The 14,182-nt window shown below is 42.9% G+C and overlaps 3 protein-coding genes across 4 annotated transcripts in view; 1 reads left to right on the forward strand and 2 right to left on the reverse strand.

Moving 5' to 3' along the window:
• LOC131683089 (uncharacterized) overlaps nucleotides 1-14,182 on the forward strand; it is a 233,556-nt gene that overhangs the window by 29,919 nt on the left and 189,455 nt on the right. The gene's annotated exons all lie outside the window — the stretch shown is intronic.
• LOC131680261 (uncharacterized) lies at nucleotides 1,835-5,203 on the reverse strand. The gene has a single exon (XM_058960977.1). The coding sequence runs from the start codon at nucleotides 5,201-5,203 to the stop codon at nucleotides 1,835-1,837; it is 3,369 nt and encodes a 1,122-aa protein (XP_058816960.1).
• On the reverse strand, nucleotides 5,203-7,074 carry LOC131680262 (uncharacterized). The gene has a single exon (XM_058960978.1). It carries the CDS (start codon nucleotides 7,072-7,074, stop codon nucleotides 5,203-5,205), a length of 1,872 nt encoding a protein of 623 aa, XP_058816961.1.

The following is a 14,182-nucleotide window of genomic DNA, read 5'->3' on the forward strand; positions in this document are numbered from 1 at the left end:
AGTCGAAAAAATAATGTTTGACGAAAATTGACTTTTTTGGACTTTGGTACATTTTTGCCTTTCTCATATAGAAAGGTTATGCAATCACTCTAAAAATCATCAATCATACCGGCCCGGAGGGAGTATACAGTGAGGGGTTGCTACTTTAAAATTAAAACTTGTTTAAAATTTCTTAACAAGTTGAAAATTTTCGGCAGGACCCGGACCTCCCAGATCTTTCTCCATAATCCGCCGCTGGTTTCAAGCGATGTTTCAGTATCACATAGTATCTCAAGATCGTGGCTGTCGATCCATTGTATGTATGTGCAAATCGTACTGAACATGTAATATTCATTTCCACCATTGTATTGAACATAACTAGCCATGGAATCGTAGTATGGACAAATGAGAAAAGCACAATTGCATTGCTAGGAGGATTAAAACAGCTTTGTCGAGTAGCACAGGTAGAGCAGGTAAACTTACAGGTGCGAAATCCGAAGCGGCAGAGCAGAACGGTAAGTAGTACACAATGAAAGTTTCTCTTCACAGGTAAGCGGCAGTACTCGGAGTTTCGACGAGTAACAAGGTAAGTATGACACTCACGCACTTTATTTATACTTCACTATAACTTATTTATTCTTCTAGCTTAGATTTATTTAATTTTACTACACTACTTTATAATGATTTCGCTTATTTACATTAATAATAACTCGGGTTAAAATCGCGAACACTCGCACTCCACCTTACTCCGTATGTTGGTTGACCGTTTTGACGTTTTCCGAACAGCTGATGACTAAGAGGCGCGACCACGGACAGCGCCCCTTTTTATATGCCTTCACCGGGAGCCAGTTGCAGATGATTGCTACCACGGTTTTGGGCATCGATGAAACTCGATGAACGATGGAGCCATTCGTGATCCGCATGCGCCGCTGATATATAGGTGGCGCGCTTTTACAATTTTTCGTTGTGCACGAACATACTGCCCCCGTCAGAAATGTGTATCTTTCTGACACGCCAATAACGATGTCGATGAATATGATGTTTCTGTTGTGTTGATGAATGCCACTCGAGCGATGTTTGTTGATGACAGAAGCAACATAAATTAAAATAGAAGACCCGGTAGAGGGTTTTTTAAACTTTAGAATGTTGGACAGGTTCTTACCTGGTCCCAAATTACGTGGGCCATTATTTTTTATATTTTAGTTGCTGGTGGCAGGAACAGGTAGGTATCGGCAGGTAAGTGGGTGAAATTCGAAGTGCGATGTGTGATGAATTTTCTGCTGCACATAAAGCTGGCCACAGCCGCAGGTTTAGACACTTGCCCGTTGACATCGAGGATAATTACCGTCCGTCGGCAGCAACATAGAAAGCCCAAAAAAGAAGACCCGGTAGAGGGTTTCGAGAAAATAAATTTGTTGGACAGATTCTTACCTTGACCAACCAGTATGAGGGCCTTAATAATTTTTGATTTCAGGTGCTGCTGGCTGGTAAGTAGCGACGATGATCGACATGGAAGTGATGAATTTGAAGTGTTGTTTAATCTGTACACCGGCACAGATGATGGATTTTCAGCTTCTGATGAAATCGGTAGTGAACAAATTTTGGAACTCGCCCATGGTCGGATGATGACAGTCCGTCAGCAGTATGAAATTGCAAACAGAAGACCCGGTAGAGGGTTTTTGGAAAGTTAAAGTGTTGGACAGGTGCTTACCTTGTCTCAACAATTTGTGGGCCCTAATTGTTTTAGATTTCAGGTACTGCTGGCTGGAACAGGTGAGTACTGACGAACCGATGCTGATGAGGGAGTGTATTGCTATGATGCTGATGTTTACATCGAAGAGGTAGGTGTTGAAAATCATGCTGTGGTGGGTGGTGATTGGTTTTCTGCTGCTGTTGAGACTGGCAGCAGACAAATTTTGGATACCGGTCGAGTATATCGGCCGTTGGGTGTTTGAAGAGTGACGACACGCGTTGTTCCGTCGTCACCGGGGTGAAGCTCGATGATTCTTCCAGTCGGCCAGCTCATCGGCGGGGAATTTTCGTCTTTGATGACTGCCAACTGGTCCTTTTTTATTTGCACAGGAGGGTCGCACCATTTCGTACGGGATTGTAGCGTGGACAGGTATTCCAAATGCCATCGTTTCCACAACTGCTGATACAGTTTTTGCGTCTGCTGCCACTGGCGAAGTCGGTTGAAGGGAATCTCGGTGACATCGATGTCCGGGACAGCCTTCAAAGCGGCTCCAGTGAGGAAATGGCCTGGGGTTAGCGCTTCTAAGTCGGTCGATTCGTCAGACAGTGGCACGAGAGGACGAGAGTTGAGACAGCATTCGATTTGCGCTAGCAGGGTTTCCATCGAGTCGTAGGGTAGAGTGTGCGTCCCAAGTACTCGAACGAAATGCTTTTGAGCGGATGCTATTGCGGCCTCCCATAGGCCACCAAAATGTGATGCTCGTGGGGGGTTGAAATGCCAACGGATTCCATTGTCGGCGCAGTCGCGGGCGATTGTTTGCTGATGAACCTTGCTTCGCAATATTTGACGCAGTTCGTTGGCTGCTCCTACGAAGTTGCGTCCGTTGTCGCTGTAGATTTCGGCGCACAATCCGCGACGAGAGACGAATCTGCGAAGCGCTTCAATAAATTTGGCAGTGCTCAGGTCACCCACCAATTCAAGGTGCACAGCTTTCGTTGCAAAGCACACGAAAACTGCAACGTAGGCCTTGATGGGTGCAGCTCTTCGATGGGGTGGTTTTAACGAAATCGGTCCCCAATAGTCGACACCAGTCGATGAGAATGGTCGAGCTGCGGTGATTCGAGCTGCGGGTAGTTCAGCCATGAATTGCTCGAGCAGCTTGGGGCGAGCTCGAACGCAAATCACACATTTGTGAACTGTGCGTTTGGCCAGACTTCTGCCCCCGGTGATCCAGTACCGTAATCGAAGTAGGTTAAGTAGAAGTTGGGGTGCTGCGTGCAGATGCTTCTCGTGGTAGTAGCGAACGAGTATGATGGAGAAATGATGCGAAGCGGGAAGAAGAATCTGGTGTTTACTGTCGTACTGCTGATTGGCTTTCCCCAGTCTGCCGCCAATGCGAATCAGCTGATCTGAGTCGATAAAGGGATGAAACCAACGGATACGAGATTTCGGGGATACTGGTTGCGCTTGTTGGAGGGCCTTGTACTCATTGCTGAAGCTTTGTTGTTGGATGAGTCTGATGATCGTCGCTTCTGCGTCCTTCTGCTCGTCAACTGTGAGATGTGCTGATTCCGCTCGTGCTGTAGAAGTTTTTCGACAATTCTGAAGAAATCGTCGACAGTAAGCAGCTACTCGGACCATATGCTGGAAGTCGGAGAATTGTTCGACGAATTCGTCGACGAATGATGGTTCGATGTTAGCTGGAACTACTGCTGCCGGTGCCTTTCGTGTTTCTACGAGAACTTCGGAATGCTGAATGTTGTAGTGTTGTTGAATGGGCCAGTCGCTTTGGTCGTTCTGAAGCCATTGTGATCCTTGCCACCAGAGATCACATTGGAGAAGGGTTTCTGCCGGTATCCCTCTGGAAATGTGGTCTGCTGGGTTTTGCTGGCCTGCTACGTGATTCCAAGAGCAGTTTTGCGTGGCGGTCTGAATCTTGGAGACTCGATTGGCCACGAACGTTGTCCAGGTCGACGGAGAAGAATTTAGCCAACTCAGCACGATAGTCGAGTCGACCCAAAAGAACGTTTCTGGAGCGATTTGAAGCGATGACGTCACCTTCTCGTAGAGTTCAGCAGACAGAAGGGCACCGCAGAGCTCGAGTCGCGGAATGCTTTGCTTTTTCAGGGGTGCTACCTTCGATTTTGCGGTCAGCAGGCAGATTTTAACTGCTCCAGAGGCGTCTGTAGAGCGGACGTAGACACACGAGCCGTATGCGTGTTCCGAAGCGTCGGAGAAGAAATGCAGCTGAACTGATACGGGATTAGAAAGAAGAATACAACGGTCGATGCGCAAATCGTTCAACCGATGGAGTTGCGATTGGTACTCGTGCCAGCGTTCCTTGATGGCTGATGGTAATTCGTTGTCCCAGCTCCAAATCTTGCCGTCGTCGTCCTTCAAGGTCCAAAGAGTCTGCATGAATATTTTTGCGGTTGTTACGACAGGTCCGACAAGTCCAAGCGGATCAAACAAACGAGCGATGTACGATAGTGCGATGCGTTTCGTTAGTGGTGCGTCTGTCGTCGATGTCGGAAGCTGAATTTTGTAGCGGAGCTGGTCGGTGGACGGTTCCCAGTGCAGTCCAAGCGTTTTTATGCACGGATCTCGGTCCAGGTCGACCGACCCTTGTACAGCACGATTTTCTGCTGGGACATCCTCCAGTACTGCTTCTTCATTGGATGCCCATTTGCGGAGTTCGAAACCGCCCTTGAGTAACAGCGCGTCGAGCTGCTTGCGTAAGGCGGTTGTTTCTGCTATGTTGCGTCCACCAGAAAACAGATCGTCGACGTAGAAATCCTTGCGTAGAACTTCAGCTGCTTCGGGGTACTCGTCGCGTTCGTCGTCGGCTAGTTTCTGGAGAACTCTCGTTGCAAGGTACGGTGCGCTGGCTGTGCCGTATGTTACGGTCTTTAGTTCAAAGGTTTCCATCGAAGTGTCGGGGGAAACTCGCCAAACAATTCGCTGCAGTGGAGTGTCCTGCTCGTCTACCAGGACTTGGCGGTACATCTGCTTGATGTCGGCGATCAGCATGACTGGGTGTGTTCGGGCTCGCATTATAATTGATCGCAGGTCTTCTTGCACGGTTGGTCCAACCAGAAGCGCGTCGTTCAGCGATGGTCCGTTGGGGGTTTTGCACGACGCGTCAAAAACTACCCTCAGTTTGGTCGTCGTGCTATCTTCGCGCACTACACCGTGATGCGGAAGATGGTAGCATGGAGTCGGAGGATTTTCGTAGTCCGTTACGCGCTGCATGTGTCCTAGCGCGTGATATTCCTCGACAAAGACTCGATACTGTTGATGCAGGTTGGGATTGCGAACTAGACGACCTTCTAGCTGGTGAAAACGACGTAGAGCGGTACGACGGTTGTCGACGAGACTAGACAACACATCCTGCTTCAGTGGCAGTCGAACTATGTATCGACCTTCGGTGTTGCGGGTTACCGTACGACGGAAGTGTTCCTCGCAGGCGGCTTCTTCGACGGAATAGCACGGAGAGGCGTTGTCTTCCTCGATGGACCAAAACCTTTCCATTAGACGGTGGCGACATTTGCGACGATTGGAGCAATCGGTTGACCATGAGAAGACCTTCCCGACACTACCCAGCCAAGAACGGAGTTCACGAGTACCGGAAGGTTATCGCCAAGCGGAATTCGACCAGAGACCTTGAACAAGTCGAAGAAAATTTCTGCTCCCAAGATGAGATCGATTGGGTTGGTGCTGCAGAATGACGGATCAGCTAGCTGTATACTCGGCGGAATCTCCCAGGCCGAAGTATCAACAGAAGTCGACGGCAGATCGATGGTAATTTTGGGAAGAACTAGAAATTCCAAACTAGTCGAATACCTTCCTGTGCGAGAGCGAATTGTGGTTGACAATTTGTGCCTAGCATGCGTCGACGATTGACCGATGCCAGCTATCGGAAGATGGACCTTCTTCCGTTGCGCTTTGAGTCGCTGGGAGAATGATTCGGTAACGAAACAGCATTCGCTACCGGAATCTAGCAACGCACGTGCTGTGTGCTCGCTTCCACTGTCGTCGACAACGATGACTACAGCAGTAGCAAGTAGAATTGCCTTCCGTCCTTGACTAACGGAAGCGAAACTGGCAGGCTCGATGGTGGCTGACACAGATGCAGTGGGTGGATTGCTGGTAGATGCAGCAGGCGTAGACCTTTCATCTGTGTAGTTGGTTGTCTTCTGACCTGAGCTGGTTGGTTGTTGACTGGAACAAATCTGAGTATGATGCCTGCCCCGACATTTCCGACAGGTACTCGTTGACGAACAGTCCCTCGCTTGATGCCCCTTACGCAAGCAGTTCCGACAGAGATGATTGCGACGAACTTCCTTCTCCTTATCCTCCGGACTCATCTTGGAAAACGTCGCACACTGGTAGAGTGGATGATGACTGTTGCAGACGATGCACTTTCTTGCGTTGACCGGTGCAGCATTGTTACTTGCGACTGGTCGTTGAGAAGGCTTCTTCACTTGGCCGGAAATAGGGACATCTACCGTAGTGCTCTGGATGTTCTGCAGTACGGTGACCCTACGTTGGATGAATGACGTCAGGTCCTTGAAACAAATGGCATCCTTCGTAGTCGAAAATTCCTCCCAGTCTCTTCTCGTTGTCGGGTCAAGGCGAATACTAAGCATCCGAAGCAGTAGAATGTCCCAGTATTGGACCTTCTCCCCTAGCTGCTGAAGGACCTTGACGTTGGCTTCGAATTTCTCCACCAGCGAATGCAACTCCAAAGCAGACTCTCTTTTAAGCGACGGGAACTCGAACAGTGCGTCGACATACGATTGTTTCAAGCGCGCTGGGTTTTGGAAATGTTCGATAAGCAAATTCCAAGCCACCATATAATTGTTCGCACTAAGTGGAATGGTTTGAATCAGCTTCAAAGCTTCACCCAATAATGACGAACGCAAATAGTAGAATTTCTGAATGTTGGAAAGTTCTACTGACGAGTGGACCAGCGAAACGAATAAATCGTGGAAATTTAACCAGCTATCCAAATTTCCACTAAAGACCGGTAGTTTTACGTCAGGCAAGCGCACCTGCGATGACGACGAAGGGCCACGACTAGTTGAAGGAGAACTAGAGACACTCGGAACAAAATTTTTATTTTTCGCCAGCAAAAATCCCTTGGTCCGGTAGTAGGCAGACTCAAATTCCGTCCGCATTTTTAGCTGCTCATCCAGATTCACGCCATCTTGCGATTCCAGTTCCGATTGAACTGTGTTGAGGTCCGCCCAGAGCTTGATGATGCTCTCCAGGCGAACTGGCACTTCGATGGCATCGCGTTCTTCATCGAAGTCGTCGACGAATTTCGCAATGGCGTTGAATGACGTCATCAAGCTCCGTTGTCTCAACTTGAGCCCCTTGATGCGTCGATCGGTGGACATCGTGCGGCGACGGATCTGCAATGCAAAGACCGCGTAGCACAAACGAGGAGAATAAAGGTTTTGGAACCCTAATTACCTGTGAAAGGCAATACGAATGCCTTGTATTTTTAAGTAGCTGCGTCCTCCACCTTTCGTCACTGGTAGATGAATCCAGTGGCACTTAGTGCAAGCGTTCCACCAGCAGAAACGAGCGACCGAAATTGTCCTATGTTATTGCCGATAGCAGCAACCAATTTCCTCCACCGTGTCGTGTGGGTGAATTGAACCACGTCCGGAACGAGCGGTCTGCCTGTCAGCAAACTTGGTGTATAACGGAACCGCGTCACAGTCAGCAGCAACATGCGCAAGCACTCGCAGAAGGCAATGAACTGGTTCTAAAATCAGAAGACCGCGCAGCTCAAAAGGGAAAATTAGCGGGCAATGGAACCCTAATTACCTTAATTAGGCAACTTAAATGCCTTGTATGATGAAATTAAGCAGCACTCTTCCTCCAGTAACAGCAGTATTGTTCTCCGACCGCGTCCCTTTCGCGGACAATTGCAGAGTTGAATGGCGAACCGGCCGCGATGGCGATCAGCAAGCGTCAAGAATGGCGGATGGAACGGCGTCCAGCGAGTGTTACGATGGCGGACAAACGGAGTTCGACGTTTATCCGGCTCGAAGGACCAGATGTCGAGTAGCACAGGTAGAGCAGGTAAACTTACAGGTGCGAAATCCGAAGCGGCAGAGCAGAACGGTAAGTAGTACACAATGAAAGTTTCTCTTCACAGGTAAGCGGCAGTACTCGGAGTTTCGACGAGTAACAAGGTAAGTATGACACTCACGCACTTTATTTATACTTCACTATAACTTATTTATTCTTCTAGCTTAGATTTATTTAATTTTACTACACTACTTTATAATGATTTCGCTTATTTACATTAATAATAACTCGGGTTAAAATCGCGAACACTCGCACTCCACCTTACTCCGTATGTTGGTTGACCGTTTTGACGTTTTCCGAACAGCTGATGACTAAGAGGCGCGACCACGGACAGCGCCCCTTTTTATATGCCTTCACCGGGAGCCAGTTGCAGATGATTGCTACCACGGTTTTGGGCATCGATGAAACTCGATGAACGATGGAGCCATTCGTGATCCGCATGCGCCGCTGATATATAGGTGGCGCGCTTTTACAATTTTTCGTTGTGCACGAACAAGCTTTTTATTTTGGGAATACGTCGAGTTGAGACGAAAACGAAATATGATTAATAACAAGGATAACACTTTCCGAATGTAGAGAGAAATTTATGAAAAATGACGATTTCCATTCGACTCTAGCAGTTCCTGATCGATTTTGATGAGCATTTGATTTTTGTTGTATGACCAATTATATGTATAGGTCAAATGTTCAAAAACAGTAATTTAAGGTCACGATAACATCATTTTGAAACCGCCAATTTCGGTGGTTTAGTATCTTCGATGAGTTTTACAAACATTAAACAGCGCATCATTTGATCAAATAATTTTGACGGTATATCGTCCAAGAAGTATTTATGGTGAATTTTCTCAGGTTAAGCGATGTTTCAGTATCACATAGTATCTCAAGATCGTGGCTGTCGATCCATTGTATGTATGTGCAAATCGTACTGAACATGTAATATTCATTTCCACCATTGTATTGAACATAACCAACCATGGAATCGTAGTATGGACAAATGAGAAAAGCACAATTGCATTACTAGGAGGATTAAAACAGGTTTTTATTTTGGGAATGCGTCGAGTTGAGACGAAAACGAAATATGATTAATAACTAGGATAACACTTTCCGAATGTAGAGAGAAATTTATAAAAAATGACGATTTCCATTCGATTCTAGCAGTTCCTGATCAATTTTGATGAGCAGTTGATTTTTGTTGTATGACCAATTATATGTATAGGTCAAATGTTCAAAAACAGTAATTTAAGGTCAAGATAGCATCATTTTGAAACCGCCAATTTCGGTGGATTAGTATCTTCGATGAGTTTTACAAACATTAAACAGCGCATCATTTGATCAAATAATTTTGACGGTATATCGTTCAAGAAGTATTTATGGTGAATTTTCTCAGGTTAATATTCATGACTACAATAAAGTCTCAACAAATTTGCTAAAGACATGAACTCTGGTACTATTTTCTGAAAAATTAATTCTGCATAATTTTAAAACTTCAAAAATTATGGTTTCGGAATTATGCCGTTTGGACAGTAAGATCGATTTTCACCAAACCGAATTTCTGGCTACGCCGCTGACTTCAAGTAAGTAGAAACGAAGTCGTTCTACACTCGTTCCCAAGAAACTTCTTCGAATGCTGAATATCTATTATAATACATTGGAACTCCGATTTTATCAGCCAAATATGAACATATGTTTGATGGGCTCTAGCAGACGAACAAGACTGAATTCGAGTAAATGCTTTCTTGAGTATGTTTTCCTTATCATGAAGATGGAAATATGCAAAAATAAAAGTTCATCATAATCAGAAATAGTTATCAGACTACATCAAGGGACGGGAAGAATATTTTAACAGCTTCAGTTTATTATAAAGAAAAATTGCTAATGTCCCCATTTTGTCAGCCTAAAATACACCATGAAACTGATAAAAATGGGTCTTTATTGTATGTATTATTCACTGTGTTTCACATTAATATGTACATTTAGTTTTTGGGGATTTTTTTATTGCATCGAACTACAACAATTTTTATGTAGTTTTCAAGGGGTTATTTTATAGACTTCTTCCAAAATTTGGCGAATCTATTCCAATTCGTATACCAATTAATTGGTATACTTAAGGGTTTATATGTTGCAGATAGAGAAAGTACTGAAATTTTCTTTTTTCCTGCACAATATTACGAAAGCTTATTAAACAATTTTTCCTAATAAGTTTGTGAAAATTATAAACTATTTGAAATTTTTTAATAGTTTTATTTTGTATTTAACCGTGATTTTTTAATAAATAGTGATCATCGCTTCACAACGTAAAATTCGATTTCATTTCAACGCTTTTTTGTGAAAAGGGCGATACTTACAAATGTAAACATAAGGCTTTTTTCATACATGCGAATGAGGGCTTTGAAACGCAACAAATTAACCTAACAATATGGATTCTACGATATTGCTTTCTTAAACTACAGCAAAAAATACAACGGACGAAACTGTATTTTTGTTTGTTTATTTAAAGTTTCGCTCTCCGCGCTCCATACAAACAAACAGAGCGATACTTTTTTTGCTAGCAGTTTAGAGGCGAAACTGTTTTTTCGTATTTTTAGGATTATCAGTTGTAAATAGTATCAATGATCGCTATTGAAAAAACCGATTTAATCCACCTAGCAGTGAGATGAGACATTTCTTACACATATCACTATTGGATTAGTTTGCAGAACTCATGAGAAGTATCCGAGCAAACGAAAAGCCCATAATACCCCCATGTTCATGGGGTTTGGCATGAGTGTTTGAAATGGGTTCAAACCATGAAAACACCATCACCATGGTCCGGTAGATCCCATATAAAATACCATATGTTGGTGTATTTATGGGTTATTGAGAACATTTTATGGTGTCTTTATGGTTGTAAATTTTGTCACGGACCATATTCAAGGTCTTTTCAAGGGGGTGTGTGGTGTTTGAACCCATGAGTATTTGCTCGGGTAGGCACCCAATTAGAGGTGGGATGAAAACAGTTTATAGTTTTGTACGAATAAAATCTCGAATAAACTGAATAAATTATAGAAAATCAACAAAACAAACGAAATGGAAAGTAAAGCAAAAAATGAAATAATAGGTTTTTAAATTCATAAAATGAGTAGAAAAATTAATGTAAATCAAAATTATAAAATACAAGAATCAAATTAGATGGTTATTAAATAAAAATTAAGATTTTATTCTTTTTGTTTTAATGCTTCTTTACTTGACGGTGTCGTTTTAAGATTATCTGGTGTATCTACTTTATTATTGGACCTTAATTAGTTATCAGGAACCTGGAACGTTCAATTTGCTTTGGAATTCGAAGTTTACTTTTTGGTCACATATTCCCGAAAAAAGATTTATGTGCAGAACAGAATTTACTGGTCCAGTATATTAACGCGCAATTGAATATAGTAAAGTGAGACAAGGTTACATGTGCTTTCAAGCCCCTTGAACAGAGAACGACAGAGGGAGAATGCGATTCGTGAATGAGTCGCAGTCTTCGAAGGGTCCGCAGGTCGTCCTCTATCTGGTCGATCCACCGTGCTCGCTGTGCGCCCTGTCTTCTTGTCTTCTTGTTCCTGGGTCGCCCTCAAGAACCATCTTCACCGGGTCGTCGTCTGACATTCTCACGACGTGTACAGCCCACCGCAAACGTCCTATTTTTGCGGTATGCGCGATGGATGGTTCTTCCAGCACCTGATACAACTCATGGTTCATTCGCCTGCGCCACGTTCCTCTTCCATCAGCACGCCACCATAGGTGGTACGCAACACCTTTCGTTCGAAAACTCCAAGGGCGCGTTGGTCCTCCACGAGCATAGTCCAGGTCTCGTGGCCGTAGAGAACTACCGATCTAATCAGCGTCTTGTAGATAATCAACTTCGTGCGGCGGCGAATTTTGTTCGTCCGGTGCGTCCTCCGGAGTCCAAAGTAGTCACGATTTCCCGCCAAGATCCGTCTCTGAATTTCTCTGCTGTTATCATTGTCGTCGGTTACCAGTGAGCCCAAATACATGAATTCGTCGACCATCTCGATTTCGTCACCGTCAATCCGAACTCGGGATGGGAGGTTCACATTGTTGTCTCTAGAACCTCTTCCTCTCATGTATGTTGTCTTCGAAACGTTGATGGCAAGTCCAATCCTGCTGACTTCAGCTTTCAGTCTTTGAGCATATGTTTCATTCAAAATTCAATAGAGATACGAATAGTTTAAATAGCGCACGTGGAATGTCTCTTTTGAAAATTTTCATCGTCAAACATCCATATTACCCAGTTAAGCCAAATATTTTTTTGATATAGCCATGAATTTCCTTAATTATAGTGTAGGTACAGGCTTTGAATACAACTGAATTAAATTTGAGTTGATGTAGCAGCAGACAAAAAATAGTTTTGTTTTCTCAAACCTTCACAATTACATCGCACACATGAAATTGGCTTGGATATGAATAAATTTTTCAGATTGGCAGAAGATCTTAGCACACAACTTAGAAATGGATACAGAAATAGCTAGATAGATGCGATAGAAGGGAGACAGAGAGAGAAAGAGAGAGAGAGAGAGAGAGAGAGAGAGATGGGGGGGCGTGTGAGGAATGGCAAATGATGGTTAAGGCAGTGACCTTATATTTATAGGTATATTATGCGATATATTGATTCCTTACATTATTATCATAAATAATGTAAGTAGTAATTTTTGCGCCATGACCAGTATAACCTAAATCTTGCAAAAGAGCTAAATTTTCGCTTGAGTTTTGTGCTTCAAACATACAGTTGCTTTCGGTGACGCCACGAGTATAATTATATGAGAAATCTTTTATCTCACTACTAAGTGAATTATTTTTTGATTTGTGTATTGATATACCATCCAACATTTACCTCATGATTGAACGCAACGCCTAATCCAAGGGATAAACACTAGAACTCGCTGTTTCACTATCAACACATTTTTTTGTCTTTCAAGCGAACTTGTATATTGATTTTTGAGAAATAGTTCATTTATTATATAGGTAATTCACAAAATGTTCTCAACATCGAATTCCTTGAATCACGTAGATGTGTTTTCATACCCCGATATTCAAAATCGGTTTAGTTTCGCCCCTAAAACACCAGTAAAGCAATACTCTGTATGAAACAATCTCATTTTTAGTTAGTGGAAATTGGTAAGCGAGGACTAAAAATACAAAATATTTAATATCTCCGCCGCTCGTGCACGGATTTTGACAATCTATAGCTTGTTAGAAAGGTATTTTTACAAGCTTTCTATTTATGTTCCTATTTGTGGGACAGTATTACGTTGTTCGTAAATTATTCGCGAAAAACCTGCTGTGTTTTGACAAAATCGTCCATATCTCAGAAAGTAAACAACATATCGAAAATCAAAAAATGATAGTGTCAAATGGCAACGTTAGGCCTTTCATTTGAAACTAGTTTCATTAAGCTCGGTTCAGCCACTGCTGAGATAATTACATGACATTTTGTACATACATACATACACACATACACACACACATTGTCTTAATTTGTCGAGCTGAGTCGATTGGTATATGAAACTCGGCCCTCCGGGCCTCGGAAAAAGTTTTCAAAGTTTGAGCGAATCCTATACATTTCTTTTGTAAGAAATGTAAAAACCCGGACGAAATCGGTGGAGTAAAACGGTAGTTATTGTAAAAAAACGTAACCTATGCTGATAGGTGGGACCGAAAAAGTAAACAATCGCCAAAGGGGCGATGTTATCGTTTTGTCAATTTCAATAGCAAAAACAAATTTTAATTTAATTCACCGTTGATTTTCTTTGAATGGTATCACTGCTAGTATTTCCCTTTTCAAGAAAAAGTGTTGATTTCTTAGTTCTCAGTCGCGTTGGAAATTTGAGTAAAGTATAAACTTCAAATCGATTAAAAAAATCGATTTTTTGGCTCAGTACAATATATAACCCCTTTAGGAAAATTCAATTTTCCCACCACAATTTAGATATTTTTATTAACAGAGCATTAGCAATAATTCCTTGGTATGTCTATTTTATGTGCCATTTTTTCGTTTTTCCCATTGATTTGGTTTGAGATTTCTAGCACTGATGTTGTCCTATGCTGATTTGAGCGATTCTCTGAGTCCTGCCACTATCCCATGTACTATGTGCTATCAAAAACATCGCGAAGCATCAAGTTCTAAATGTTCTCAAACGATATAATATCCGAAGAGAGTGATAAAAGTTATAAGAAATGTCTCATCACACTGTTAGGTGGATTAAAAGCGTTTTTAAATATTGTCTAATTTTCCTTTGAGTTAATTTGAATTATTTTATTAATTTGATTTATATAATTCATTCTATCCATTTTATGAACAATTTTTTTAATTTTTTTTTGCTGCATAATTATTTTAAATTTTTATTTGTTTTATTGTTTTTCTTT

The sequence above is a fragment of the Topomyia yanbarensis genome, chromosome 2 (assembly GCF_030247195.1).
Source record: "Topomyia yanbarensis strain Yona2022 chromosome 2, ASM3024719v1, whole genome shotgun sequence".
Lineage (NCBI taxonomy): Eukaryota > Metazoa > Arthropoda > Insecta > Diptera > Culicidae > Topomyia > Topomyia yanbarensis.